Raw genomic sequence first — 25,299 nt, forward strand, 5'->3', positions numbered from 1 at the left:
TTGGGCACTTGGTACGCGCTGCTCGCTGCTTCTGTAGTCAGTTTGGAAGCAAAATTACGAGCTAGTTTATGATGAATAGTCGCTACGTATCAGACGCTCGGTTCTTTTCTTACCCATCCAGTGTGTCTGCTTGCCCGTAGTATAATCCAACCTTGTAGTAATCGGTGATGCAGGCGTTCCATCCAGGCGGCCTTATTAGGCATTGCCTTTTCCCTTTACTATCTTGATTTGAGTGTTTTATTAGGAATCTACGAAGGGCCCGCTCGCTATTGAAAACTAGATGCTTCATATTGGTATCATCTCGATATCGTCAAAATAGTACGTGAAAGTGTCTGTTCCCGCCTCTGCAATGGGATTCCTCAGTGCCTGCCCATGCGCGTTGTCGTTTGGGTGTCTGCGTTCTGGAGTCTGATTCGACCCAATCCCCAAGTCCCTATGAAATAAGCGCAGAACCAGCCACCGCCTCTGAAGCCAGACTTCAAGAGCTCAAACGTAACCAGCGAAAGCATAGTTTACAGAGCACTAGCAGCCTTGAACGACTGCTCAAAGTCGGCAATGATATCATCGATATGCTCAGTACCCACCGAGATGCGGATTCCATCCTCAGTGACTCCAGAGTCAATGCGTTCCTGTACGGTAAGCTGTTCATGAGTCGTGGACCAAGGGTGAATAGCGAGGGTCTTCATATCCCCAACACTGTAGCAGACATGATTAGCAGCCGAAGCTTTTCAAATGAGTCCAGCCCCCACCGCAGATGGACTTACTTTGCGAGATTACTGATCAACTTAAAGCCGTCAACCACTTGACTGCCAGCGGCAGCACCTCCCTTGACCCCAAAAGAAAGAACGCCACCAAAGCCATGCTTGAGATAGCGCTTCGCCGTCTCATGGCTCGGGTGGTCCTCCAATCCTGGGTATGAGACCCAAGAGACGTTTTCATTCTTGCGAAGCCAATTGGCCAGTATTATAGCATTGCTTGCATGTCTCTCGGCACGTAAACTCAAGGTCTCGATGCCGAGGAGAAGCTGTTGCGCAGCAAAAGGGTTCAGAGCTGATCCAAGGTCTCTCAATATCTCCACTCGCACCCGAATGGCAAAAGCAAGGGGACCAAAGGTTTCCCAGAACTTCAAGCCATGGTAGCCTTCGGAAGGTTCAACAAACTGTGGGAAGCGTGCTGCATGCTTTCCCCAGTCAAACTTTCCACTGTCAACAACTACACCAGCAACAGTGGTGCCGTGACCTCCAATCCACTTGGTGGCGCTGTGTACAATAATGTCGGCGCCGTGCTCAATGGGACGGCAATAATAGCCGCCGGCGCCGAATGTATTGTCAACCTAGATAGCACCCTAATATAAGTTGCAAATCCTCTTGACGAATTTATACGAGGGCCCTAAAATCTAGACTTACCACTAGGGGCACGCCCTTTTCGTGGGCTACCTTGGCGATGGCTTCGAAATCGGGTACATTATAGCGGGGGTTTCCGATAGTCTCAACGTAAACAGCCTTCGTACGGTCGTCAATGGCTGCAGCTATGGCCTCCGGGCTGTCTCCCTGGACGAACTTGGTTGTGATTCCCAATCGAGGGAATAGGACTTTGAATTGGTTATAAGTGCCACCGTACAGGTTACTGGTGGACACGATGTTATCGCCAGCATGGGCAAGGGCAGATATGGCCATGAACTGCGCAGATTGACCCGAAGAGGCGGCGACGGCTGCGACACCACCTTCAAGGGCGGCGATACGTTTCTCAAAGACATCCACAGTGGGCTGTTTATTTCTTCTAGGTTAGTTGATACTAGAACCAGCTATTGATGCAATGCTTATAATGAGGGGCGTAAAGTCTAGGCTCACGTTCATAATCCGACTATAGATGTTGCCAAACTCTTTGAGACCAAAGAGTCTGGCGCCATGTGCGGAGTCATTGAAGGTGTAGGACTAACAGAGACCTGATCAGAATCGACTGCACATGATACCAGATCTTTGAAGATATTGGCTTACGGTGGTTGCATAGATTGGTACTGCTCGCGAATGGGTCTCAGAATCTGGTTCATGACTTGAGAGAGCAATGTCAGCGCGAGGATCTGGTGTGACAGGTCAATGGAGGGGTCGGTATGCACATACCCCGCATGAAGCTGTAAAGTTTCGAAATGGGGCTGCTTAGATTCGGACATGTTGCTGGCTATTCAATTGGGACACTATCCTTCAGCTAGTATACTCCCAAGTAAAACAAGGATTAAACAGGGAGGACAATGAGGGGACAAATTGGCCGAGGTGGGAGAAGTATAATGGGAACAGGTAGTGACATGGAAACGACACATGCTTGCATTGTGGTAGATCTACCGACGACTAAGCAATTGGCGACGACGATGGCGTGATTCGATGGAGCAAAGAACAATGGACGAGGGGAGGAAAAGGCGGGGGAGGCGACGAATCCCGAACGGTAGGAATTCTTGACCATTTTAGTAGTAGTTTCCTAGCTCAGTACTTATACTCGGTCCTGATCTAGTAGTCTGAATGGTCCTAAGTTCTGCTCCTGAATGTTTATGTAAATACTAACATGCAATCAATATAGTATCTTGATTAACATGGAGTACGACTTTGTAGTGGGATCTCCTATAGTATTGAGAGTATATACACTCACTCACTTGGCTCATCCGGGCGCTAAAAGCGAAAGGCCCACATATTGAACCGGACGTGCCTGATTTCGCCGCCCCAAAAAAGCCTTTCCAACAACTGCATGCAGGCTCAGTCAATCTGCCCCTGTGGGCATAGATATCTACTGCCTACAGATCGGTTCCTGGGGAGGGGAAACTGTACCTTGTATTGATAGTACTTTAATATTTATCATTGGGCCCAGGACGATGATCTAAATGGATACATTGTGCAAGAATCTACGTTTGCGTCATTTTAAACAACACAGCCAGCGCGGGGGATCACCGTCTCCTAGTCCTCATACTACTAGGACTACTAATTATGGTACGTAGTTGCTGCCTATAAGTTAGGATTGTGCAATGGGCGTCATGTGTTTAGCCCTCAGGGTCCAGGTGGCATCCCTTGGCAGTGTCTAGTACGTAGTGCCACTAACTCACTAGGCAGACATCTCAGCCCTGTTTGACACAGTACAAACCAACTTTTTATGTTAGTTTATTGTTTTCCCTCTTACCATTTCTTACCATTTCAAAAAAAAGGATCTTATGAGATCATCGCCTGCTTGGCCTTTTCCCTAGTCACCAATCCTAGCAAGCCGTTGGACCGAGGCACTCGCGGCCAGAGAGGCAGCCCGTCCCGTTCATCCCAGCATTGCAGGCAGAGTCACAAGCTCTCTGAATTTCCTCATATTTTAGCTTCATTATAGCGTCGGGATCTGCGACTGATGCTGCAGGCGCCGCGAATCAAAAAGTTTCAATACGAGATGGCCCTCCGAATAATGACGGTATTTTCTTTCCAGATAATTCTGCTGTGTACTTAAGTACACTACCTTTGCTTGGATGGGCAGGCAGCTCCGAATCTCCCCAGCCCAACTGGCGGTCTGAAAGATTCGTTGGACTCTTGTTACTGCGCCACAAAGTCGCCTAATCAAGATCGAAAAACATAAGTCTTCGGCCTGCATGTGTGTGCATTATCGCTGGTTCTTTTAAACGTTTAAGAAGAGACAGAAATAGCAGCAGTCAAGCAAGGTACCTAGAAAGGTCAGTCACTGCCTGTTCGTCAGCCCATTCACACCCACGTCACAGCCTTAAGCGCACACTGGCTGGAGAACTTGAAACAGCGTCCGCCTGTGCAACAGCATGTGACTTGCCATCGTTCAGGCGCTATGCGCTCATAACAGTTCTCTTCGTCCAACGTATATGAAGATCATTCCTGCCCTCCACACCATTCGTTTTTCTAAGCGTCAGCTAACCCACGAACTCCTCAGAAAAAGCTGCAGCGCCGCGCAGACTGAGTGTAGTAGATAGGACATCTATCAGCACCATCATCAACGCGAGCTCCCAATATCAAGCATGGCTGTGAATTTTCCCTGGATCTACCCTGTTCGGGTAATTCAGGCCCTCTTCGGAATAATCGTCCTTGCTTTAACCGCATACTGTTCGTCGAGTCATTCAATCACAATTCAAAAGAAGAATTGTAAGTAGCTGACATATGACAGACATCAGTTGGTTCGCGTATAGTAGCGACTCGCCCAATTTCATGCTTTTCGTGGCGTGCTGGACAGCCTTCATCGCAACTCCCTATCTTGCCTTGGCGCCAGTGTTCTTCCCCCAGTTTGCGCATCGCATCGTCATCCCAGCTGTCGAAGTGATTACCATGATATTCTGGTTTGCAGGATTCATCGCCCTAGCCGTATTCCTCCCACCAACAGAAGCCTGTCACTGGAGCCGTTGCAGTGCGTTACAGGCCGCAGTGGTCTTCGGTGCATTCGAGTGGTATGACTTCCCTCTGATCCCAGATACGTCGCCAGCTTCAGCGCTCTAGCAGAAATGTTTAGTGGTGTATAGCGGGATCTGAAGGATGTGTTGTTGTGCATTGTTGCTAACATGGATCGCGTAGGGTACTATTTCTGGTTACTTCCGTTTTCGCTGTCCTCGGCATTTCGCGTACCCGGTCCAGCTCCAGTACGAAGCCCACCCCTAACGATCATACCCACGTTGGCGTCTAAATGGAGTCGATAGTGACGGTTCCATGATACATTTTCGAAATGAAAAGTAGAGCGACTATTCGGCTAGCAGCGGAGGAAGCCCTGAATTCGCCGGTAGTATGATAATGACGTCATTACTATGAACGACTACTACGTCGTCAGTGATTCAGGGACAGCGAGGTTGGCGACGGTAATGACAATGATAATTTGGGATAATTCGGAAGGATAGAAGGATATGGTTTAAGCAGCTGACTACAGTCGCGCTTTATGTTATCGATCGTTGACTGCTTTGTTCTGGTTTCGGCAGGATACCCATGTGTTACTAGTTACTAGGAAGTTTTGGTCGCCAAATGATACCACTTAGTCCTAGGACACCTTGGAATGTGAAATGTGTTTCAATTGATTATAGTATTCTTCGGTCTCTTTAACCTCCAAAAGGCCAATAGTGGAATGCGTTTGGGGATTGATGTGATCTGATGTACAATCTGAGTTAGGGGACGGCCATGACTGTTAGAGGCAAAGTAAAGTACCGCGGAAAGAGAGGCCGCCCGACAGGCATAAAAACCAGATATGCCGCCGTGATAGCTTACTGGATGAATGGGTTGAGGGTTCTCCATCTATTAGCAAATCAGCTTTGCTTACATTCGATCCACTGAAAAAACCCACAGCACGTCGAAAAAAGTGATAAGCTTTTTAGTGAACTACAGCGTGTCACTTTGTACTGTCATTGAATCATTGAGACACTATCAGCGGATGACAGGGATTGGCATTCGCACCGATGATTCAGTTGTTGGATCATGCAATTGATTAATGAAATCATGAGTAAGAACGGATCGTAATAGGAATGAATGCAGATGAAAAAATTACCTACGTGATCATCTGTACACGATGCTGGTACATTAGATAGATACGAAAATTGAAAGACCAAAGAACAGATGTGGGAAAGCCGTCTTGAACGAGCAGCTCCATAGAATGTTTCGAAGCTCGACAAAATTATCTAGTCTCCGGCAAACGTGCCAATGAACTATTCGGGATCCGAGGGAGACTGGGACGGGTCCGTGGTTCGACTCGCTGCACCGCAAATATCCGTCCGCTCAACGTTCCAGAAAGAAATTCAAGTGAGAAGGAAAATAGAAAAAGGAAAATTCTGCAACGGAGTAGGGCTGGCCGACTACTCGGATCTCGCCGATTGGCTTTGGGAACTATTTTAGCAGACGTCTCCCCGGGCTCTAGTAAATGAGGAGAAGTTGGGAAGGAAAAAGAAGGTGAGTGGTGGATAATGATAGTCCATTGGTTAGTGGAGTTGACAACCGTTTAAGCCGGAGAGCGCATCAGGCCGGGTAGATATTTTTTTTGTATATTCATGTTGGAATCCGAGGTAGGTTCAAGGAGGCGGCAGTAACAACCAACCACCTCTCAATTGCCTTTTACGATCACTATCCTGCCGAGATATCGTTAGTATGATTTTTCTTGCCACCACGCGACGTCGAGAGAGGAGCAGGCGTGTTAAAAGTTTCCGACTTACGAGAGAAAAACTCTGTCTCCGCCCAAGGAAGGCCTATCTCGCGACCCACCATCCAGCACCGGCGTCGCTGCTGGGCCAGCTGGAACACGCACCCATTCGCTGAACCTTTTCCAAGTTCCCAGATTTGTCCGCTGTCGATGGAGAAGGAATCCACGTTGAGGAGGTTTTAGTGCGTACGAGTGGCACGCACAATCCACAACAGCAGCCTCTTGCTAAGACTCCAGAGTCTAGAGAGGTATGTAACTGCCCCATTATTGTGTAGGAGACAAGTCAACCCAATTGAAGAAGGAAAGCACAAGACAACCTGATAAGAAATTACGGGAGAGCATGGCCATGACCAACGTGCATGATTACAATAAACTCAATAAACTCGCGGTCGTTGTCTGGGGAAAAAGCAGACTTCGACCCAAAGGAGAATGTCTGCGCGAGGTTGCATCCGGCGGTGCTGAACCCCCATTCCCACCCCCTCATCTTGACTGTTCCTTTTACCTAAAGATTTTCAGTCTTGGAACATAATTCGATTAGATTCACTATCATCATCATTCGTTGCCTCTCTTATCAGCGGGCAAAGATGGCCAGTTGACAAGGCATGATACATTATCTCTCGACGTGCATATGCATCCCCAGCCGTGTTGGTCGTACCTTAACATCGCAGGTGGATGCGATTCATCTCTAGCGGATTTCGGAGAGGCGACACGCAGAACCCGCTTATAAGGAGGAGCTCGACGACTGGACGGTTCCGAGTTTTGGTGACTCAATCGAACCGTGTTCCCGGTGGAGACAGTCCTGGCGGCGAGCTTCCTTTTTCCTTCTTTTTCGCGATTTTGACTTTTGTGACTTCTCTTCCGTCACTCTCATACACACTGTACGTCTGACGCTCTAACCTTGAGGATATCAGCATCCTCCAATTTTGGGGCCGTTGAGGGTCTAACATGGCCTTCGGGAACAAGGTCAAATCCACGTCTGCCGAGGGGGAAAAGGGCAAGATGGCGCCTGAAGAGACTGTCCAGGTTCAGCCCACGAACCCTTCGTCCGACTTGAACGACATCGACTGTGAGAAACATGGCGCCAGTCGCGAGTCGAATCCCCTGCCCGATCTCAAGCGGAAGCTGAGAAGTCGCCATCTTCAGATGATTGCCATTGGTGAGTCCTGTTGACTGTCTTGGGGGTCATTTCCCTTTCTGCTTCTGCCACAAGACAGACGGCCATTCCGGAAGTGACAACCTGCTCATTCAATTCCTAGGTGGTACCATCGGCACCGGTCTGTTCATTGGTAGTGGTACTGCTGTTGCCAATGGAGGTCCTGTTGGTGCCCTCATCGCCTACATCTTCGTCGGTACGATCGTCTACTCTGTTATGACCTCTTTGGGTGAAATTGCGACCTATATTCCGATTCCTGGAGCGTTCACGGCCTACGCTGCTCGTCTGGTGGACCCCAGTCTTGGCTTCGCTATGGGGTGGATCTATTGGTTTTCCTGGGCTAGTACATTTGCACTCGAGTTAACGGCAACCGGTCTGATCATTCAATTTTGGGACGACTCCATCAATATCGCTATCTTTATCGCCGTCTTTTGGGTTCTGATCACCCTATTGAACTTCCTGCCTGTCAGCTTTTACGGTGAATTGGAGTTTTGGCTTTCAAGCGTCAAAGTCATCACCGTTGTTGGGTTCATGATCTTCGCCATCTGCATTGACGCCGGCGTCGGTGACGAAGGGTATCTCGGATTTCGCTATTGGGTTCACCCGGGTCCCTTTGCTCCTTATTCAGGTGTCCACCCTGACTCGACGGCAAAGTTCGTCGGTTTTTGGTCTGTCCTTATCCAGGCTGGCTTCTCGTATCAGGGAACAGAACTGGTCGGTATCGCAGCCGCTGAGACAGAAAACCCTCGCAAAACGGTGCCTGCGGCTATTCGCAAGACCTTCTATCGCATTCTGTTCTTCTTCGTCCTGACCATCTTTTTCATCGGTCTTCTGGTGCCCTACACCAACGAGAACCTCCTGACCGATGGAAACGATGCCAACTCGTCGCCTTTTGTCATTGCGGCCAGGCTTGCTGGAGTCAAGGTTCTGCCTCACATTATTAACGGAGTCCTGCTTACTGTGGTGCTCTCTGCCGCCAATTCGAACGTTTACAGTGGCAGTCGTATCTTGATTGGTTTGGCTCAGGAAGGTTTTGCCCCGCGCTGGTTCAAGAAGACTTCCAAGAAGGGTGTGCCATACTATAGCGTTGCCTTCACAGCAGCCTTCGGTCTTCTCGGTTTCATGAACGTCTCCAATGCTGGTAGCACTGTGTTCAACTGGCTCGTCAATATCGCCGGTGTCGCAGGCTTCATCACTTGGGCATCGTTGAACGGCTGCCATCTTGCTTTCATGCGCGCCTTGAAGGCTCGCGACATCTCCCGCGACACCCTTCCGTATAAAGCTATCTGGCAGCCCTACTATTCCTGGTACGGGCTGTTTTTCAACATTCTCATCATCATCACGCAAGGTTTCACCTCCTTTATTACCAGCTTTAGCGTCACGGATTTCTTCATCGATTACATCAGTCTGATTCTCTTCGTCGTGCTCTATGTTGGACACAAGATCTACTTCCGGACATCTTTTGTCCATCCTCTTGAGGCCGATATTGATACGGGCCGCCAGGAGGTTGATAACGAAACGTGGGAAACGGAGGCTCCCGCCACCAAGTGGCACCAGAAGCTTGCACGCTCATTCCTGGGCTGAGAGGATCACGACCCTCTGGGCATCTCAGTACAGGCCCGTGGTCAACAACACTTGTGCTTCTTCTTTTTTATTGTCTTGTTTTTTCATTCTCCCATATTCACGCCATACCTCTCATCGGTTGACACAAAGAGAGAGATTCCTATTACTTCTACATCTGAACCCTTCGGTTAATACATATGGCGCTTAGAAATTGGGTTTCACGCATATACGCATCTGCTGAGACAGCTGTTGCTTGTCGGTATATAAAAGAAAAGAGAGAAAGAGAGCGAGAAAGCGAGACGGACCTGCATGAGTTGATGATGAATGAGGGTCGAATGGGTGTCTTTTCCTCATTTTATGAGGGGGCTTTTGTCTATATCTTTTGGGTTCATGGGTTGAGCCCCTCCTGTACAGTATACATGTTGGGATGTCAGCATTGGCATGGAGTTTGGTAAATGGTTTCTACTGTCGAACGTCTCGTTCGAACTGACTGTGGTCTAACTTTCCTGGAATTGAAAGTTTGCAAATAATCGACGTACTCTTGTTTTGCAGTGTAACTACGACTACATGTTAAATGGTTCGTAGCTTTATTCTCCATATACATGCGGCTACTCTGTAGTCGTAGTACTAGCCGCCGTTGAGCAGATTAATCAATACTAGCGAGTAAATGGTTAGTGGCGGTGATTCGGTCAGGGTTAGATACTGCGCAGTGCCAAAAAGTAGGATTATTGTAGGGTTCAATCTAGTGTTGTTGATCAGCAAGAGCTGTCAAGCTACAAGAGTGTATATACGTCACGAAAGTTTACGGGATCCCTTCAAAGAAAATAGAGACCAGTCGGCACTGCTAACCCCGGGTCTTCACATGGAACCTACACCTACACGTGATGGACTAGGAGGCGAACATGAGCCAAGGCCGGATCAGAGGATCTTCTTAACTTGCGTTATCGGAGGCATCGGTTAAGCCAAAAAGCAAGCATGTGAGAAGGTCAATGTGCCGGCTGGTTGTTGAATATCACAAGACTCGGGCCCGATCATCTGTACAACCTTAGTCCACGGTTTATACCTCCTAGCTTGTGGATATATCGACTGGCATGTAACGAATTTATGTATTAAATGCAGGCAGACGTCAATTGAGGGGCGCCGGCATCTGCGGGTTGATTCATGGGGCGTGGGGGAGACTAGTAGTTGAGTAAATAATTAATAGGAGTTCAATTAGTCGGTTCTTACTTCTTAGGGGGGCTTATGCAGTGCTGTACGAATTATTGTTAGTTTTATTACTTTATTACTTTATTTTCTTTTTATTTATAGGTTCTACGATGTGAGTGTATTTTGCTTGTACTACTTTTTTGGGGTTAAAAGGAACTCCGTACAGTACTTGGAGGTGTCTGCCCGCAGTTTTCTTTTTCGGGGTCCGGAGATATTATACAGCATCGAGTGCGTGCTACTGGGGGAAAGGATCGCCTGCCAACAAGGTCGGCTACTAGATAGTTATTGACTAATACTTATGATATGATTGTCTATCGCAGAACCGAGGTATGGAGTCAACGGGCGGGAAGAGACACCAATTTCGAGCGAAATGCAAACGTGGAGGATTAACCCAAAGAAGCATATGTTCCATCAAATTGATGATAGATACTTATGCCTTGGTACTGGAAATGAAACGGGGTGGCTTCCCCAACAGGGCAAGTGCCGAGGTTCTGCGGATTTGGGGGGAAGGGTTTGGGACGTCGCGTGGCGGGAACACGAGCGCTGGCCAGTCAGCGGCCGCCATTTGCGCGCATTCCGTCTCGGAGACCAACAAGAAAGTAAGGGAAGGAAGGTTCAACTGGATCCCTCCCTTTCCCAACTTGGCACTTCATGCCTCAGGTAGGCAAGTTGCCCTGTTACTACCACCAGCAACTACTAAGTACTAGTAGTACTCCAAGTGCTCATTACTTCTCTCTTGTCTCATTGCTGTCCTTGTCCGGCAGTGCCTTTATAGTCTCTCCAAATTTTGGGATTGATCTCCTCTTCCACCGTCGCCCCTCACCCTCACCGTCGCCTCCGGTCTCTTGTTTCCCTCTTCCGTACTTATCCTGACCCTACCAAACTACTCTCGCCACCTCCAGCCGTCGTTCCTAGACAACTCTTCCTGGGAGTTGGGTTCGCTGTCATTGTTCTCTTTTACTAATACATAGATTTGTAAGTTGATCTTTGTTATCTGTCTCAATCACACTTGCCTTTGTGTTTGTAATGCTAACTTTCTCGTCTTCATCAGCTGTAAATTACACCTGTCGCTATGCTATTCTCTCAACAACCTCTCCATCTTACTCGCGCCGATGAGTTGCGACAAAGCCCTCCCAAGGGCACTCCCTACTCGGTTGCCTTGCCTGGAACGGAGAAGCCGGGTCGGAGTAAGGTTTATCGGGCCTGGAATGCGACTGAGGGCGTCCTGAAGTCGTTGGATCCTCAAGTATGCTTGCCTTCCCATGACTTCCGGCGATCACCAATCGTACCACAATATGCCTTTCCCTGCTGGATATGGATCTGACTTATTTCACAAATCATTTCTAGATCCTTACTGCACACGATATCTTCGAGTCCACTGCAAACAGATTGCCGAAGAACCACTGCCTAGGTTGGCGTCCGTACAATCCCACGACCAAGACCTACGGTCCATATCAATGGTTGGATTATCAGACGGTACAAAAGCGACGGGCTGCGTTCGGCGCAGGTCTAGTGGAGCTACATCACAAGCACGAGTGCAGCCGTCCTGGCCAGTATGGTATTGGTCTATGGTGTCAGAACCGCCCCGAGTGGCAGATAACTGGTATGCGATCTTGTTACTTCTAACGTGCGCAACACTAATTCTGGTCGGTTTAGACTTGGCGTGCATGTCGCAAAGCCTGTATTCGGTCTCCATCTACGATGTCCTTGCCCCAGATGCGACAGAATATATCATCAACCACGCGGAGTTGGCCTGCGTTGTGACCTCGCTGCCGCACATTCCGACCCTGCTCCGGCTGAAGCCCCAATTGCCTAACCTCAAGATCATTGTCAGCTTGGACCCCCTGGACGGCGGTGAAGAGGCTGGTCACTCGAAGCGTGCTTTGCTTGAGTCAATGGCTGCCGGGCAAGATGTCTCCATCTACACCATAGGCCAGGTTGAAGAGTTGGGTGCTTCGGTTGACCGTCCCTGCAAACCTCCAGCCCCCTCCGACACCATTACCATCAACTATACGTCTGGTACTACCGGCCCTCCGAAGGGTGTAGTCCTCGCACATGAGAATGCCGTCGCCTCCGCTTCAGGTGCGCTCATTAACAGCATACAAAAACCAGGCGACACCATTATATCGTATCTGCCGTTGGCTCACATCTATGCTCGGATGTCTGAGCATGCGGCCTTTTGGGCAGGAGCCCGGATTGGGTACTTCCACGGAAACATCTTAGAGCTCGTTGACGATCTCAAGCTGCTCAAGCCAACCGGATTCATATCTGTTCCACGCCTCTACACTCGATTCGGAAATGCCATCCGCGCCTCGACTGTTGAGGCTCCTGGCTTTAGAGGTGCACTGTCGAGGCACATCGTCGCCACAAAGACCGCGAACTTAAAGAACCCTGACCTTAGCAAAGCCACAGGGAAACATGCCTTGTATGATCGGATCTGGGCGAAGAAGGTCGCAGCTGCCATCGGGTTGGACCGCACTAGAATGCTGGCTTCCGGATCGGCGCCTCTGGACCCTTCACTCCACCAATTCCTCCGGGTTGCTCTTGGTGTCGACGTTGTTCAGGGCTATGGTTTGACTGAGACTTATGCCATGGCATGTGTACAGTCCATCGCGGACCTGACAGCTGGCCACTGTGGTGGGCTGATTCCTTCTACCGAGGCTTGCTTGGTGTCTCTACCGGATATGGAGTATTCCGTTGACGACAAGCCGTACCCTCGGGGAGAACTCATGTTGCGAGGTGCGAACGTCTTCCGCGAGTATTTCAAGGACCCTGAGGAAACAGCCAAAGCAGTGACCGAGGATGGATGGTTCCGGACCGGCGATGTCTGCAAGATTGACGAGATGGGCCGTATCGTCATCATTGACCGCCGGAAGAATGTTCTGAAGCTGGCACAGGGAGAGTATATCTCTCCGGAACGGCTCGAGGGTGTCTATATGGCGGAAATGGGCTACTTGGCCCAGGGCTATGTCCATGGTGATAGTGTCCAGACGTTCCTGGTGGCTATCTTTGGAGTCCAGCCCGATACCTTCGCTGTGTTTGCCAGCAAGGTGCTTGGCCGCACCATTGAGGCTACAGACATCGAGGGCATCAAATCGGTTCTCAACGACACCAAGATCCGTAAAGCTGTATTGAGAGACCTCAGTCGGATTGCCAAGAAGCACAAGCTTGCAGGATATGAGAGAATCAAGAACTGCGCACTGATGATTGACCCGTTCACCATCGAGAACAACCTGCTTACGCCGACGTAAGTAATCACCTCTCCACATTCCACTTATGGTTATATATACTAATCCGCAATCCTATCAATTAGGCTAAAGCTGAAGCGTCCGCCCACCACAAAGAAATACCGTCAGGTCTTGGACGATCTCTATGCCGAGGCATTGGCTGAAGAGTCTGCCCCCAAGGCTAAGCTATGAGGGATGGCGCTTTGTTCGCCCATGTGCTGTTGTTCTACCACCGGCATTGTGACATCATCTGTTGTGGGAACCCCTCCAGACCACATTGTACATATAACCGACTGCCCTCTTGTTTCATGCATATGCTGTCCATATTGTTTTCATTTTGAGGGGCAGGTCTCGGGGTTGTTCAGGGCGAGAACAGAAGCCACACGCCCAGCCTCGGCCGTGGTTAGGAGTACATATTATATACTATTATTTTTTAACATTGTTCGCGGCATATAGGCACTTTGGCTGTCTGGAATCAGCCAGATATATAGTAGATAGCGGCGTAAAGCGTAAGTGCTACCTAAAGCTTCAAAGATATAGCATGAATCGCTCAAAGATTAATCTATACATTTGTGGAGTGCATAGATATCACTAGCTCTAAATTGTACAGAAGGACCAGGAATTACAATTAATTGTTGTTGCAAGCTGCAGTAAAAAGATGGTAAAGATCCCAGGTGGCGCCGTGACTTCACCGTTAGCCGGCCGGCGCTTGGCACTGGCGCTGCCGTTGAGATCATCCATCGGAATAGCTTCACCTCCACCGTCCACTAACAACCTCCGCATTCCTCTGCGGACACTACCACCCTTCAAAACCCATACTGCATTGACCAGCTGCACTTATTAGAATAGCATCTGTTGCCCATCATGCATCTGTCTCTTTTCTCCCTCTTCTCCCTGCTCTCTGCCTCAACACTAGCAACCGCAGCATCCGCCGCCCGTCATCTCACCATCACCATCCCTCCCTCGACCATCCTCCCCAACCCGAACGTCCTTCCTGCCAATACCCATGCGACTCTCACTACTTTCACGAAGAACACAAACGACGACCACCATTTCACTGCACCCCTCTCCCGCTCCGCAACCTTCAACTTCCACCACCTCCCCGCCTCCTCGCAGCCCGAATCCTACCTCCTCGACATCCGCTCCCCGGAGTATGTGTTCGCTCCCCTTCGCGTCGACGTCGCTGCCGATGGCTCTGTCTTGGGTATCTGGGAGACCTTTCGCGGGAACCCGTGGGATAACCGCGGCGCGGAGAAGTTCGTCTTCGATGCGAGTGCTCCCCGCGGTGGTAACAGTGGAGCTGAAGAAGCTGTAATGGTTGAGGCGAAGGTTCTGGCCCGGAGAGGCTTTTATGAGGAGAGGTCGAAGTGTATGTTTTTTCTCACCCTAGAACTTCCCTCTTAGGTCTTGTTGTTAGCTATGATGGGCGAGGAGCATGCGTTGCGCAATGGTGTCTGTCCATTGAGTGAATTACTTCCGATCCCCATTGAGCGCTCGCGCGTGCCTTCGAACGTTGCTTTTCCCCTCTCTACGGAAATTCGGATTGCTGACTGTGATTGATATCATCGATATAGTCTCTCCCCTGGCTTTGTTCAAGAACCCCATGATCCTGATGGCTTTGGTGGCTCTCGGTTTCACCTTTGGAATGCCCAAGTTGATGGAGAATAGTATGTGCTGTCCCAAGTCACTAGACTCCACTCATTTTGTTCCGCCCTCTCTCTCTCGCTCGCTATATCTTATCTTGTGAATAACTTCCTTGCTAACATGCACTCTTATCAGTGGACCCCGAAATGCGCGCCGAGTTCGAGAAACAGTCTCGCTCTTCTCCCATCGGAGGCGCAACCAGAAGTGCTATGGCTGGTGGCGGGGCTCCCGGGAACTTCGACCTGGCTGGCTGGATGGCCGGTGCCACTCCTAGACCCGGTGCGTCTGGTGCAGAAGCTGCGACTGAGGGAGCGGCTGCTACAACGGGCCGGGAGGGCGGTGGTGCGTCGCGGAGAAGGGGTTGAAGCGTTGTATGATTACAGTATCGTGTGGGGGTTTAGAGGATGGTATGGTATGTATGTATATGGATTGCGGTGCGTGCTCAATGGATAGATATCGATGTGTCCATGTATAATAAGCTCCTCAAATGGCCCTGTTCCCGAAAGACTCGGCGGGATGAGATTAGAGTTAGAACTAATGGTCTGATTATCGATCAGCTACGGAACGATACCTAGCTTCTTTCATGCATCTTCATAACACATTAGGCTATGGGAAAGTAATACTATCTACATAGAAAACGACAATGATCCGAAAGTAAGCGAGCAAGCAAAGCAAGCTAGAAGCAACAGAAGAAACCCCAACAGAGAACAAGAGTAGTCAACGACTGCTAACCTCCCAATGCTCATAACTCATCAATCGCCCCTTCCGGCGTAGCTCACCACACACGACAACACGTCTAGAAATCACCCCCAAAGTCATCACCACCGAAATCCCCTCCATCAAAACCACCACCACCATAATCACCCGGAGGCGGACCATCAAAGTCATGTCCAAGATCCTCCACAGCATCCGCCAACAAAAACCCACCTAGCAGACCACCCCCCACACCTAACGCCGCAGCCCCCGCAGTTCCCATCCCATTGTGTCGCCGCTGCGGCGCCTGCTGCTGTGCATAATAGCCACCCTGTGCCGGATACGAAGAATAACCATACCCGGCCTGCTGTGGAGGAGGATAGCCACCGTATCCAGCCTGAGGATACCCATAGGCTGCTTGCTGCGGTGGCCGACTGTAACCCATACCACCAGCGCTGCTGCTGCTACTACCGCCGCCAGAATGTCTTCCCATTAATTTGCCCAAGAAGCCCCTGCTCCGCTCCTGTTTCGGTGCAGGTGACGTTGATGGTCCCTGGGGGGACTGCACGCGGGAAGAGGAGTTCTCGGCATAGTAATCGGACGCAGCGCCAGATTGTGCCTGTGCTGGTGGCATCGGACTTCTGCGACGAGCCTGGGCTTCTTCTTCAGCTTGTAGCTGAGCTGCTAAGCGGGCATCGCTCTCTAACGTAGAATCCGGCTGGCTGTTGTACGGATTTCTTGAGCCCAGAGGTTTCTTGTCGCCGCCGGCCGCCGCTGAACTAGGTCGAGGACCAGGACTAGAGGCGTCGTATGATGGCGGTGGCCCGCTGGGTGGTCTCTGCGAGTCTTCCTGGTAAGTTGGACCCTCGGGACGTTCCCATTGTGATCTGCCAGTGCGTAGATCTACATAGAACCTTTGACACTGGGCGTTAGTTTCTTTCGGCTTGCAGGATGAATATGTATTCGCGACTGGGGTATGATGGCGGAGATGTGAAATAAGGTCTTACCATTGCTTATATCGGTCGTCGAACTGGGCTTTCCATCCTTCAGGTACTGAAGGAGGCGGGGGCCCGGAGGGAGGAGCAAATGACATCTGTGGTGGTGTGACGATCAGATATGCGAAGACGGGGGCCGGGAATGGATCGGCTAAGGCTTAAGCACTGCCAAGACAGTTGAAGTAGCAAGTTTATAATGGCCAAAAGAGCTGGGATTCGAGAGAGAGATATATGTAGTACCGACTACAATCTAAGGTACGGATATCGAAGTAAAGCCCACCCAGCAATGCCCCGTGGCGCTGCTCAGCCACGTGATGTAATTGGCCGGCACACCGTTGACATCATTCATCCTGGAGGAATGACTTTCCTGCCGCAGGAGTTATTTGATAGGATCAGCGGTCTCCCAACCAATTTCGTCAGGCTCCAGTCTAAATACCGTCAACATCTCGGATGTTAGCATCGATGGCACTGCTGGGCGGCCACCAGAAGTCTTCCTCGAGTGCCTCTTCTACCTCCTGTAGGGCCGTTTGAACTTCGGCAAAATGGATGACATTCGAGCCGGACCTCCATTCCGCGTTCCTAACTGGATCAATGAGCCCAATATTCGGTGGCATAGAAACTGTTGGTGATACAACATGATGCAACCTGCGCTTGTAGTTATCGGGTACATCGCTAACGGGATCGACGGCATCTGTCCCGGCATATGCAAGAGGCTCTGTAAGCCCATCCAGTGTTCTCTTGTTCTGATTGCGCCGCCGATTCCGAATATGTGCCAGCTTAATCTGCGCCTTAACATCCTGCTGGGTGGCTGTATCTAGCCCGATCCTGCAATCGGGGGGCGGACCATCGAGTTGCCGTAGCTGCACCTCTTCTTTCAGTCGGGTTTGTGCAATCTCATGCTCAGGGGTGTTTTCCGGACGAGCCCAGGCTGCAAAGGGACCATCATAAAATGGTCCTTGTCCAACTCCGTATGTTGGGTGTCTGCTGAGCTTCCCTGACTCCAGAAGTTCTGCGCCCGCCTTAATCCCTGATTCAGGATTAGATACATGCCCATCAGGACACATCTGCAGTTGAGGTTGTAATGAAGGCTTAAATTTCATAGAAAGGCCCTCGTTGCTTGTAAACGGGCCGGGGGATAGAAGATGGACACCCCCAGCAGCATCACCGACCAGCAGATTGGACTTATCTTCGGAAAAGGCACCGCACATGATTTCCTCGTCAAATCTGGCCGTATCATGACCGAGCACATCTTCCGGGGCTCTAAGGATATCCCATCTCTTCAACACGCCGTCAGAAGACCCAGTGTAGAATTCGTCAATCCTATCACCCCATAGAGACAAACGAACGCCAACATCAGCTTGCTCCCTGCTGATTGTTTCATCTATCTGATTCAGAGGCTCTCCGTGTTGGAGCTTGTGAAGAATTCGGTCTGGGCGACGATGGTCCCAAACATAGGTAATTCCATCAGTGCAACTGGCTGTCACGTAACTCGGGTTCATAGGGCAAATATAGGCGTCGTTAATATCTAGCGCCGGACACTCAAACTCCATGGTGCAGACTTTTGATGATAAGGGCTGATACATTCGGACTAAGGACCTGGTATCCTTGTAGGCCTTGTTGACAGGGCCATGACCTATCGATGTTGCTGCTGCAAATATTGGCAAGGTGGGATGCCATTTAATGTCAAACATGTTCTGAGAGTTTGGGGAAAATTGCATAGGTGATATTGATGCCTCGCCTATTCGCCACCCTGCCAACAGACCTGTCTGCAGTGTCCCATCACCCTTTTCGCACATCCCGGCAAGCAGAATGTTTCCGGTTTCCTTAATGGTCCCCCATGCTAAAGAAGTAGGTACTAGTTCTCTGTCCTTTCTGGATCGCGCCCTAGGAAGCTCTAGGAGAGTGTGGGTTGACTCTGCTAATGACCAAAGACCTATTGAACGTGTGCCTGTTGCGAGCAAATTCCGCTCATAATGGGAGCGAGCCATAACTTCCACTTTAGAATCATGCTGAAGCGTCTTGCGGCATGATATATCTCGACCGGAAGCATTCCATATCTTCACTGTATTATCGTAGCTAGCAGTAAAGAGTGCATCTTCCCACCACTCGATGGAAGTCACGCTCATCCAGAGACGAGGATCATGAAGAGTCCGGCTTGCTGCGCTCCTCCCTGGGGGCCGAAGAACATAGTGGTCTGGTAATTCCATCAACTCATTGTTGACAATATCACCAACAACTAGATTGTTATTTCGGTTATATTCCATATTATGCTCGTCGCATTGTGCTGTCGCGCCGGCAGCAAATTTTGTGCCATCAGGTGCCCAAGCCAGGACAATCACATCATTCGAGGCATCTTTCCAAGTTTTCGCAAGCTTAAAACCTTTGTTGGTATTTGACTGAAGCTGTCGTTTTACACGAAGCCCTAGCTCACGGCGCTGCAAGATTTTATTCAAAGACCCGCTTATCTCGGCGCATCGAGACCCCGATGCAGTAGCCTCTATGACACAGGGGTTGGATGGAAGGCAGCCTCTTTTCGCATCAGCGATAAAGGCGTCTATCTCAGTAGGTCCACGTCGGCTGAGCACCAGAGCGGAGGGTAGAACCCTGGACAACTCCCAGAGCTGATTCCCAGAGAAGAGCAATGGACTATCCTGAGACGTGTCCTGGACTAAGCCCAGAATTTTTCCTACCAGGCTTCTGGCTTGCCGTTTTCGCTTGTTTTTTGAGTGAGGTGCCATCGCTTCTGAAAGCCACTTATGACTAGCATCTATTCCAACGATTTCCTCGGTAGAGATGATCTGCGAAAGCTCACATACCCACCTAATCTTCTTCGAGGCCCTCTGCGAGATATCACAATCATGAGCAGCCTGGATAAGCTGGTCCGAAAGCGCGGTGTCCATCTCCTCGTGTCGCTGAAAGCCGCAAAAGCAAAACAAGTCCATGATGGCTGCCATTTCGGTTCTGTCAAAGTCAATATGGAGAATCTCATCCACCAGCGGTGGCCTGTTCTGATACTTCAAGGCGTACTCTCCCGGGCTACGCAATGATAAATAGCAAGCACGACCAGATAATCTCAAATCATCTAGACTTCTAAACGGCGACTTGATAATTTGGACATGAGGTGAAGAATAGATGACACGGGCCTGTCCATCTCGATCACGAACACATGACGAAGTATTCGGTTGAGGTGCAATGCTAGAGAACCTGGGTCGTCGGGATGTGGTAGGAGACGGCCTGGCAGGGCTTTCGCTCACATCCTCATCGGAGCCGAAACCCAAATAGTTGGTCTTGTCGTAATAGTTGTTTGGCCCAGACCTTGCACGCCGAGAGCGTCGGTTACTGGACATCTCACGCCCATCTCCTGGTGATGATGCAGTATCCGGCCTATCCTGTTCGGAAAAATACAAGGGGTCTGGTGTTTGCGGTGTGCTGGATGTGATGCGGTTCTCGCCAGTGATCGCTGGTGATGATCTAGGTTCAACGCGCGTTTTAGGCGTCTTAGGCGGCCTACCGCGCTTCTTGACGCTTCCCCGAATATCTTCCCCGGTCCTAGAGCATTCTCCTGGGGCAGTATTTTGATCGCCGCGACTTGACGCTGGGGACCCTCGTGTTTGGTGAGAGGAGTTTCTTATAAACTGTGAAAGGAGGAATTGAGCTTCCTCAATAACAGCAAGTTCTTCGGATTGCTCTGGCGTATGTATACGGGACATTGTGCGCGGATAACTTGTCTCCCACTAGGTATCCCAAACCAAGACAACTGAGCTTGCCGGCGCATGTCGACCTATTGCTCAGTGAATGAGTGCCAGCACTGGAGGTGAATCAGACTGGGAGACGGTTTCGAAGGGGACCTGCTGTAGCGCCAATATAAAAGCTCAAGTCAGCACCGGTTAATGGCTTCAATTTAACTCAAAATGGATTTTTGACAGCCTGGCGGGGAACAAACACTATATGAGGGGAAGGATTAGAACTCTACCCAGTATGGATACATAAGTCCAGCAAGAGTTTCGCACAGCTTCGAATAGTCATCACTCATCCAGACCTCACTTGGGCCTCGCCTGAGCCACAATGTTGAGGGCAGCAGCAGAACAATACTATATATCTTGCGCGTCGACTGCGACGCGCGAACGCGCTGGATAAAGTGCTCTATATTCTTGTAAAAGGCAGGCGGTCGGGTCTCACGGATCAGGCGCACTAGGGCCAATCATGTAATCGAGCCGCGGCTCCTTATCGAGTAAGTAGTAGTAACTACTAGTACCGTAGCTTCATACCAGGCTAGTAAGAGGCTCAAAGTAGTAGTCTATTATATTTTCCTCTACCAGTTCTACTCTTTATGGTCTCTACAGGGTTGACGGAACTTTTCATTGGGAGAGGTGCCTACAGTCACTACGGTGGGATGCCATGATCACCTATACATCATCACCAAATCAATCCGTTGGTGCGATAGCAAAGGGACCAGGCCCAGTCAGAGAAAGGCTTAGTCCTGCATGAATGCAAGCCTAGACATATCAATTTCTAGGATCGCCCAATAAGCAGTCATCGTGCCGAAGCAAATAAAACAACATATATGTACAGAATATATTCAGATCAATGAAAGGAATACAGGGGGCCGAGGTACACGATGAGGGGATCAATCAGTAGGACTTTCTGGGCCCAAGTAACATTTATCATTTGGCAAGGGTGCTTTAAGGAGTTTCTTTCAGATCACATGTTTCACTTGGAAATTGCCCGGTTCCTCTTACGAAGAGAGACCATAAGGTCATAAAGAACGTCCTTGAACCCAAACAAGAAAGCTGCGGTAATGGCGCTCTGTGTGACCTTTGGCCCAATGCCTGTCATATGATATTAGCATAAGTTTGCATGGCTCCCCCATCGTCAGTACTATACCTCTGTAAAGGCCCACAAAACCCTCTTCCTTGACGATTCTCTTCAGGCTCCCGTTCAGACTCTCCTTAGGGCCATCTTTACTAGCGACATGCATGCGGCTCTTCACTGTAATATAGGGATAGGTGATCGAAGTTGCCAGTATCTTACCAAGCGCCCCAAGATAGAACGCATCCTTTGGCGTCATACGCCTACGACGCTCCACAATATTCTTCAGCTGTTCAAAGATTGTGTACTGTAGAATCGGGTTGATAACCAGAATGAGGGCTGGCAAAACGCCAGCAAAGAGAGCCTTGGGCCCCTCTTGCCGGAGCAAGTCCAACAATGTACTAATTGTAGAGGCCCGCGACTTCTTGGGAGGAGTCCCTGGCAATGTTTCTTGCTCCGACTCGGACTTGCGAGCTGTCATTCTAGTGTTTACAACCCATATAGGGTTTGTGATCAGGACCGTCGCACTCCCGGCGATAGCGCCCGCGATCATTGACTCCGCCGTCGTGAGCTTCTTTGAGGAGCGCCCCGCCCGCGCAGCCGCCTTTTCGAAAGCCGAACGCGTCCATTCGTACCAATAGTAGTAGACGAAGTTCGTGACGCTGATGCCAAAGAGCGCAGATTCAAGACCGGAATAGAGCCCAGAAACCCCCTCTCGTTGAATGATGCGGCGTATTGCGTCGTACGTCGTGGAATGGGCACGCTTGGATTCGACTTGCGCTCTCGTGGAGAGGGTTATCAGGGGATAACTACAACATATGGGATGTCAACGCTGATTCCATTAACGGGAGGTGTTGCCGCACGTCAAGAGCATTGACAGTATACCGCCTCCAGCGCCCGCCAATGCATGTGCCATGTTGTCACTCTGCTGGACCGCAGCAGACACTGCAATGGCCTTCTTTTGCCCTTCAATGTTAGACTGAGACATGATCGATAACGCGGTGATTTTCTTTGTCTATCGGAATAGGTGCGTCAAGAAAGCTGATCGATATTATACTATGATGGTGCACGCGAATCGGGTATCGGTACCTCGGATCCTTATAGATGGGTTACGGATTGCTTTGACAAGTGAGTGTGAAAAAGACGGCAGATGGGGAACTAGTGGTATTTCAATAAATCTGCCCGAGAAGGTCGCAAGGAATGACTGCAAGAAAGGAGGAAAGGGGTTAGATATGTAGGCCTTGGGACGAATGGGGTAGGGACTATGTCGATGTCGGGTGCGAGAAAGACTCGGCTCTGGATTGGGGGTGATGGTTTACATGACGTTTGCCGAAGCCTGTGCCTCGGCTGATGGGTGACCCTCATCAGCTGATCGGATCAACGCTCATGCCATATGAAATTTGGCTAACTTCCTGAGGCTTCTCCATACTCCTAGATGATTACTGGGGAGAAAAGCATAATCATGAATTAAGGAGGTGACATTTGCCGGTAAATAGCAGATCCACTTCACGTGTTTCATATACCGTTGTAATATCCATCCTCCACATTTCTCTCTTGACCCTTTGATACAACAACAGGTGATTGACATTAGAGTCCGTTGCTTTCCTTCTAAGCGATTCGTGTCAGTATCTACCATCTGAACAATAATTACATATAGAGTCAGAGCCTGGTCACAGTTGAAGAGTGTGGGAGGGACTACCTAGGCATGAAAGCATCAGGAACTGCTAGGAAGGGTATGTATGGCATGTGACATTCCTGCGCAGAGCAAGTATGGTTTATGAAAACCTCGCACATGGAATATAGCCTACACGCGACAAACAACCCTTGTTCACTTTTCAATATCAATACAAATTTAGACCCGAAACATAGTTGCTATTAGTGAAAGAGCAGCGTGCTAACAATGACTCTACGTAGCCTAACAACCTATATTTCACTATACCGTTACAGTCAAAGTAAATGAAGGCGGAAAAGCGAGTATGTTCTGATTTTGATTTGCCACGAACCATGTTCACTTAAGTATCATTAACTTCTGCATTAATTGACCCAGACATAATCACGCAACGGATCCAACTAACTAAGAAAAACTCAACGGATCAGATAGAAAATGCTTCGAGTTAGAAAGGCCACGAGCAAGACAACAGCGACGGGAAAGATAGGGAAGGGGAAGATAGATGACCGAGAGGAGGAAAGGGAAAACCTGAGGACACAGAAAATTATCCATAGTGCACCATGTATAAAGACGAAACGAAAGCCTTCTAAAGCATGAAAAAGAAAACTACTCCCGGTGACCATTGCCAGCATAGAACATTTAAGATAATGCTAGCATTCGAGGAAGACTGCCCGGCAGCAGGGTGCAATAGGTAGCCTCCCTCATGGCTCCTCTTCTTTAATCACCAAATTTTCACCCCGTCTCAAGATGGCGTAATGCAACGCGGGATCAGGATCATCAATAGTCTAGCAGCAGCCGCCCGCGGAGCCGGATTGAACGCCCTGGCCTTGGCCAACCTGCACAGTTGGCTTGTTGTTGACAGTCGCGGTGCCCATGCGTTCCTTGATCTGTCTCGCCATCGTCAAGAAAGCCTGCTCTACATTCGAAGCGTTCTTTGCCGAGGTCTCCAAGAACGGGATTCCAAGGCTGTCGGCGAATTCCTACACAAACACATTGTGTCAATCACCCACTCTGCCAGAACATGGAAGAGTCCCACACAAAGGCATGGCCACATACCTTAGCCACTGTGTATTCAACGACCTTCTTGTCCTCCATATCGCTCTTGTTTCCGACAAGGAGCTTGTTGACGCCTTCAGTGGCGTAGCGATCAATCTCTTGAAGCCACTGCTTCACATTGTTGAAAGAGTCCATGTCGGTAACATCGTAGACGACACAGATACCATGAGCACCACGGTAGTAAGAAGAAGTGATTGTCCGGAAACGTTCCTGGCCCGCAGTATCCCACTAGAGCGCCCGTTAGTAAAGCCCGGTGACCGACTGTTGTGAATGGGGGCTGCCTTACGATCTGGAGTTTCACCGTCTTTCCATCCAGCTCGATGGTACGGATTTTCTGCATTCAAGAACGTTAGATGAGAATCTATGACGCAGCCCACTGCTAGCAGCTATGATGAGAAGTGAAAGGCCAGATACGTACGAAGTCAACTCCGATGGTGGAGATGTAGCTCTCCGTGTAGGTATCGTCGGCAAAACGGAGGAGCAAGCACGACTTTCCAACACCAGAGTCTCCGATGAGGAGCAGCTTGAAGAGATAATCGTATCTAGCCAAACTATTAGCATATCGATCGATCGATACGCACGCAGAGGGCCGCGCTGAGCCAAATAAGGCGTGGGGGAAACGGAGGATCGTGGGGGGCTCTAATAGGGGTTCAAATTAGCACGGAAACCAAGAGATAAAGAATATATGGATGAAAAGACGCAGTGCCATCATGACAAGGGGGCATCGCCGGAACCTGATGAGTTGTAGGCCAAATATGGGCGATCAAGGGCACTTACCACTCGGGATTCATGATGGGGCACTTGGACGGTACGTCAGCGTATGCGAAATCTAGAGAGTTATTTGATGGAAAGGTGGAGAGCTGAAGTTGCAGAAGAGTAGTATTAGGCGTGGCAACAAGCCGATGTAGTAAACGATACTTGAGTGTCTACTTAATGAGATGACCGAGCGGTCTCTTGAAATGGCGGTTGCGTTGCTGACTGCAGGAGAGCAGGCGAGCCCAACGTGCAGGTTCCAATACTGGCGCTAGTCCGTCTCCTGCCTAGTGTGGACCTCCTGGGTGGGAATGACCGTTTCACGCTCGCCCGCCCCAGACCCATGACCCAAGCCAGGCTAGTGCGCCAATCAAGAGACACTAA

The 25,299-nt window shown here is 49.8% G+C and overlaps 9 protein-coding genes across 9 annotated transcripts; 4 read left to right on the forward strand and 5 right to left on the reverse strand.

Moving 5' to 3' along the window:
- Nucleotides 1–512: 512 nt before the first annotated feature.
- On the reverse strand, nucleotides 513–2,170 carry AKAW2_40666A (O-acetylhomoserine aminocarboxypropyltransferase/cysteine synthase family protein; the record flags this gene model as incomplete). The annotated part of the gene is made up of 6 exons (XM_041689020.1): nucleotides 513–696; nucleotides 765–1,333; nucleotides 1,407–1,766; nucleotides 1,851–1,934; nucleotides 1,998–2,052; nucleotides 2,121–2,170. The coding sequence occupies 6 exons, from the start codon at nucleotides 2,168–2,170 to the stop codon at nucleotides 513–515; spliced, it is 1,302 nt and encodes a 433-aa protein (XP_041542746.1).
- A 1,830-nt stretch (nucleotides 2,171–4,000) lies between these two features.
- AKAW2_40667S (MARVEL domain-containing protein) lies at nucleotides 4,001–4,683 on the forward strand (the record flags this gene model as incomplete). Its single annotated transcript, XM_041689021.1, has 4 exons — nucleotides 4,001–4,085; nucleotides 4,147–4,423; nucleotides 4,548–4,612; nucleotides 4,670–4,683. 4 exons carry the CDS (start codon nucleotides 4,001–4,003, stop codon nucleotides 4,681–4,683), a joined length of 441 nt encoding a protein of 146 aa, XP_041542747.1.
- Nucleotides 4,684–7,092: 2,409 nt separating this feature from the next.
- AKAW2_40668S (putative arginine transporter) lies at nucleotides 7,093–8,884 on the forward strand (the record flags this gene model as incomplete). Its single annotated transcript, XM_041689022.1, has 2 exons — nucleotides 7,093–7,303; nucleotides 7,404–8,884. The coding sequence occupies 2 exons, from the start codon at nucleotides 7,093–7,095 to the stop codon at nucleotides 8,882–8,884; spliced, it is 1,692 nt and encodes a 563-aa protein (XP_041542748.1).
- A 2,257-nt stretch (nucleotides 8,885–11,141) lies between these two features.
- Nucleotides 11,142–13,488, forward strand: AKAW2_40669S (putative AMP-binding enzyme; the record flags this gene model as incomplete). Its single annotated transcript, XM_041689023.1, has 4 exons — nucleotides 11,142–11,315; nucleotides 11,417–11,672; nucleotides 11,726–13,316; nucleotides 13,383–13,488. The coding sequence occupies 4 exons, from the start codon at nucleotides 11,142–11,144 to the stop codon at nucleotides 13,486–13,488; spliced, it is 2,127 nt and encodes a 708-aa protein (XP_041542749.1).
- A 672-nt stretch (nucleotides 13,489–14,160) lies between these two features.
- Nucleotides 14,161–15,305, forward strand: AKAW2_40670S (uncharacterized protein; the record flags this gene model as incomplete). Its single annotated transcript, XM_041689025.1, has 3 exons — nucleotides 14,161–14,665; nucleotides 14,871–14,963; nucleotides 15,076–15,305. 3 exons carry the CDS (start codon nucleotides 14,161–14,163, stop codon nucleotides 15,303–15,305), a joined length of 828 nt encoding a protein of 275 aa, XP_041542750.1.
- Nucleotides 15,306–15,736: 431 nt separating this feature from the next.
- Nucleotides 15,737–16,726, reverse strand: AKAW2_40671A (uncharacterized protein; the record flags this gene model as incomplete). Its single annotated transcript, XM_041689026.1, has 2 exons — nucleotides 15,737–16,547; nucleotides 16,641–16,726. 2 exons carry the CDS (start codon nucleotides 16,724–16,726, stop codon nucleotides 15,737–15,739), a joined length of 897 nt encoding a protein of 298 aa, XP_041542751.1.
- A 330-nt stretch (nucleotides 16,727–17,056) lies between these two features.
- AKAW2_40672A (WD repeat protein) lies at nucleotides 17,057–20,338 on the reverse strand (the record flags this gene model as incomplete). Its single annotated transcript, XM_041689027.1, has 1 exon — nucleotides 17,057–20,338. One exon carries the CDS (start codon nucleotides 20,336–20,338, stop codon nucleotides 17,057–17,059), a length of 3,282 nt encoding a protein of 1,093 aa, XP_041542752.1.
- Nucleotides 20,339–21,338: 1,000 nt separating this feature from the next.
- pmp47 (putative peroxisomal membrane protein Pmp47) lies at nucleotides 21,339–22,425 on the reverse strand (the record flags this gene model as incomplete). Its single annotated transcript, XM_041689028.1, has 3 exons — nucleotides 21,339–21,457; nucleotides 21,513–22,246; nucleotides 22,301–22,425. The coding sequence occupies 3 exons, from the start codon at nucleotides 22,423–22,425 to the stop codon at nucleotides 21,339–21,341; spliced, it is 978 nt and encodes a 325-aa protein (XP_041542753.1).
- Nucleotides 22,426–23,891: 1,466 nt separating this feature from the next.
- YPT1 (Rab family GTPase YPT1) lies at nucleotides 23,892–24,953 on the reverse strand (the record flags this gene model as incomplete). The annotated part of the gene is made up of 5 exons (XM_041689029.1): nucleotides 23,892–24,086; nucleotides 24,163–24,390; nucleotides 24,449–24,496; nucleotides 24,581–24,704; nucleotides 24,943–24,953. 5 exons carry the CDS (start codon nucleotides 24,951–24,953, stop codon nucleotides 23,892–23,894), a joined length of 606 nt encoding a protein of 201 aa, XP_041542754.1.
- Nucleotides 24,954–25,299: the final 346 nt, after the last annotated feature.

Source organism: Aspergillus luchuensis, chromosome 4, assembly GCF_016861625.1.
Source record: "Aspergillus luchuensis IFO 4308 DNA, chromosome 4, nearly complete sequence".
In the NCBI taxonomy this organism is placed as follows: Eukaryota; Fungi; Ascomycota; class Eurotiomycetes; order Eurotiales; family Aspergillaceae; genus Aspergillus; species Aspergillus luchuensis.